This window comes from Prenolepis imparis, unplaced genomic scaffold (assembly GCF_030444845.1).
Source record: "Prenolepis imparis isolate NDT839.2.m4 unplaced genomic scaffold, iyPreImpa1.0 SCAF_9, whole genome shotgun sequence".
Classification (NCBI taxonomy): Eukaryota; Metazoa; Arthropoda; class Insecta; order Hymenoptera; family Formicidae; genus Prenolepis; species Prenolepis imparis.
This window is the reverse complement of record NW_028141167.1, coordinates 17,181,813-17,183,558: the sequence shown is the minus strand read 5'-3', so window position 1 is coordinate 17,183,558 and position 1,746 is coordinate 17,181,813. Positions and strand designations below refer to the sequence as shown.

General features: G+C 49.0%; 1 protein-coding gene across 1 annotated transcript; it reads left to right on the top strand.

Moving 5' to 3' along the window:
• Positions 1 to 375: 375 nt before the first annotated feature.
• On the top strand, positions 376 to 1,476 carry LOC145940881 (uncharacterized). Its single transcript, XM_083046519.1, has one exon. The coding sequence runs from the start codon at positions 478 to 480 to the stop codon at positions 1,474 to 1,476; it is 999 nt and encodes a 332-aa protein (XP_082902645.1). The 5' UTR covers positions 376 to 477.
• Positions 1,477 to 1,746: the final 270 nt, after the last annotated feature.

Sequence of the window (1,746 nt, the reverse complement as noted above, 5' to 3'; positions counted from 1 at the left end):
ACCCGGAAGCTGGAGTTACCCGTTAAACACAACACTAACGAGGTAATACTCCCCTCAGGTGTTCGCTGCCCCGTGACAACAGGAGAATGCAACGACGCAGACGGAGCCTCCACATACTGGTCGGTGTTACCTGCCGACAATTGCCATTTCGGCCGATACGATGTCCTATACGAAGGATTGGCACATCGCTTATCACCGAAATCATCGCATAAGGACTCCCCAACGGTCTACACGGTAACGACACAAGATACCACGTTCGCGCTGGCACGCACAACCGAGACAAACATCTGTGGATATAAACTCCTGCGAACTGAGCACCCCAAGCTCTGCGTCCTCGAAACGCAGCCAGGACGCGTGTTCAAAGGTCGTTCAAAAATCAAAATCGACAATCTTGATATTTTCTCGTACGTAAACTCCAAGTTTATTTACGTAGAAAAACACCTCAGAACACAGCTATCACAACTATACAGAGACATAATGGAACAGAAATGCGCCCTGGAGAGACAAATCCTGCTCAACGCTCTCTCCCTTGCAAGCATTGCACCAGACGAGATGGCGCACAGAATTATGAAATCACCAGGGTACACCGCCATTACAGCTGGCGAGGTTATCCACCTCATCAAATGCGTACCTGTGGAATGCCGAGTACGACCCGTCGACAATTGCTACAACGAGCTTCCCGTCACCCACCAGAATAAATCCCTTTTCCTATTACCCAGATCAAAAATACTCACAAAATCTGGAACACTCAGGGACTGCAACGAACTCCTACCAGCGATGTACCAAGTGCACAACATATGGTACCGACTGACACCGAAACCAGTGGAGTCAATCGCACCTCCGACAATCCAGCCGTTGACCAAGCCGTCATGGAGATACGTAAGCCCTGACTCGCTCGCCTCCAGCGGCATTTACACCAGCGAAGACCTGGATCGTCTGCGCGACCACATCATGTTCCCGATGGAAAAACCCTCAATGCTCAACACGATCGCCAGGGGAGCAATGGGACACGAAGTCCCCACAGGAAGTCTATCCATGCTAAACCTGCTAGACGAGAAAACACTCGACAAGCTAGCAGAAAACACGGGAGCACGCTTATGGAAAGGTTTCATAAGCTTCGGATCCGCCAGCGCCGGAGTGCTGGGCATCTTTGTCGTCGCACGACTTGCCAAATTAATAATAGACACACTGATCCATGGCTACGCGCTTCACTCCGTTTACGGATGGAGCCTACACCTCCTGGGAGCCGTATGGACATCAGTCACGAACATATTATTACACATGGGAAGACCGGCCGACGGAGGACAAAATAACAAAAGGAAGCAACCACCACTGGGACCACTACCCGTACAGGAAGAATCAACACCCCTAGCCCCCCCCTCACAAGAAGAAGACTCCCCACAAATACAAAAAGTGAAAAGTGAAGCGCATGTAAATTATAAAGAATTGCGCAACCTCCTCAACGAAGAGGTATAGACTCGTTCACCACTAAGAAATAAGAAAGTGTTAACCTTAACATTAAGCATAAATAAAATTATACCCACTATGATATAGAACTGAAAAAGTTAGACATGGTCCAACTTTTTCTTCTAAGGGGGGAGGTGTCACGTCCGGCTACTTAAATTTTTTCACTCTTATGCAAAATAATTCTAAGTTCTTATAACACCGTTCGAAATGCGCGCCAATGCCGGCCATGACATCTAACTCCGCCTAGTGCCTGAGCGCGGCGCTCCGCAGCACCTGGGA

Coding starts and splice junctions, on each gene's coding strand:
- LOC145940881 (XM_083046519.1), top strand. CDS start 478: ATGGAACAGAAATGCGCCCTGGAGAGACAAATCCTGCTCAACGCTCTC.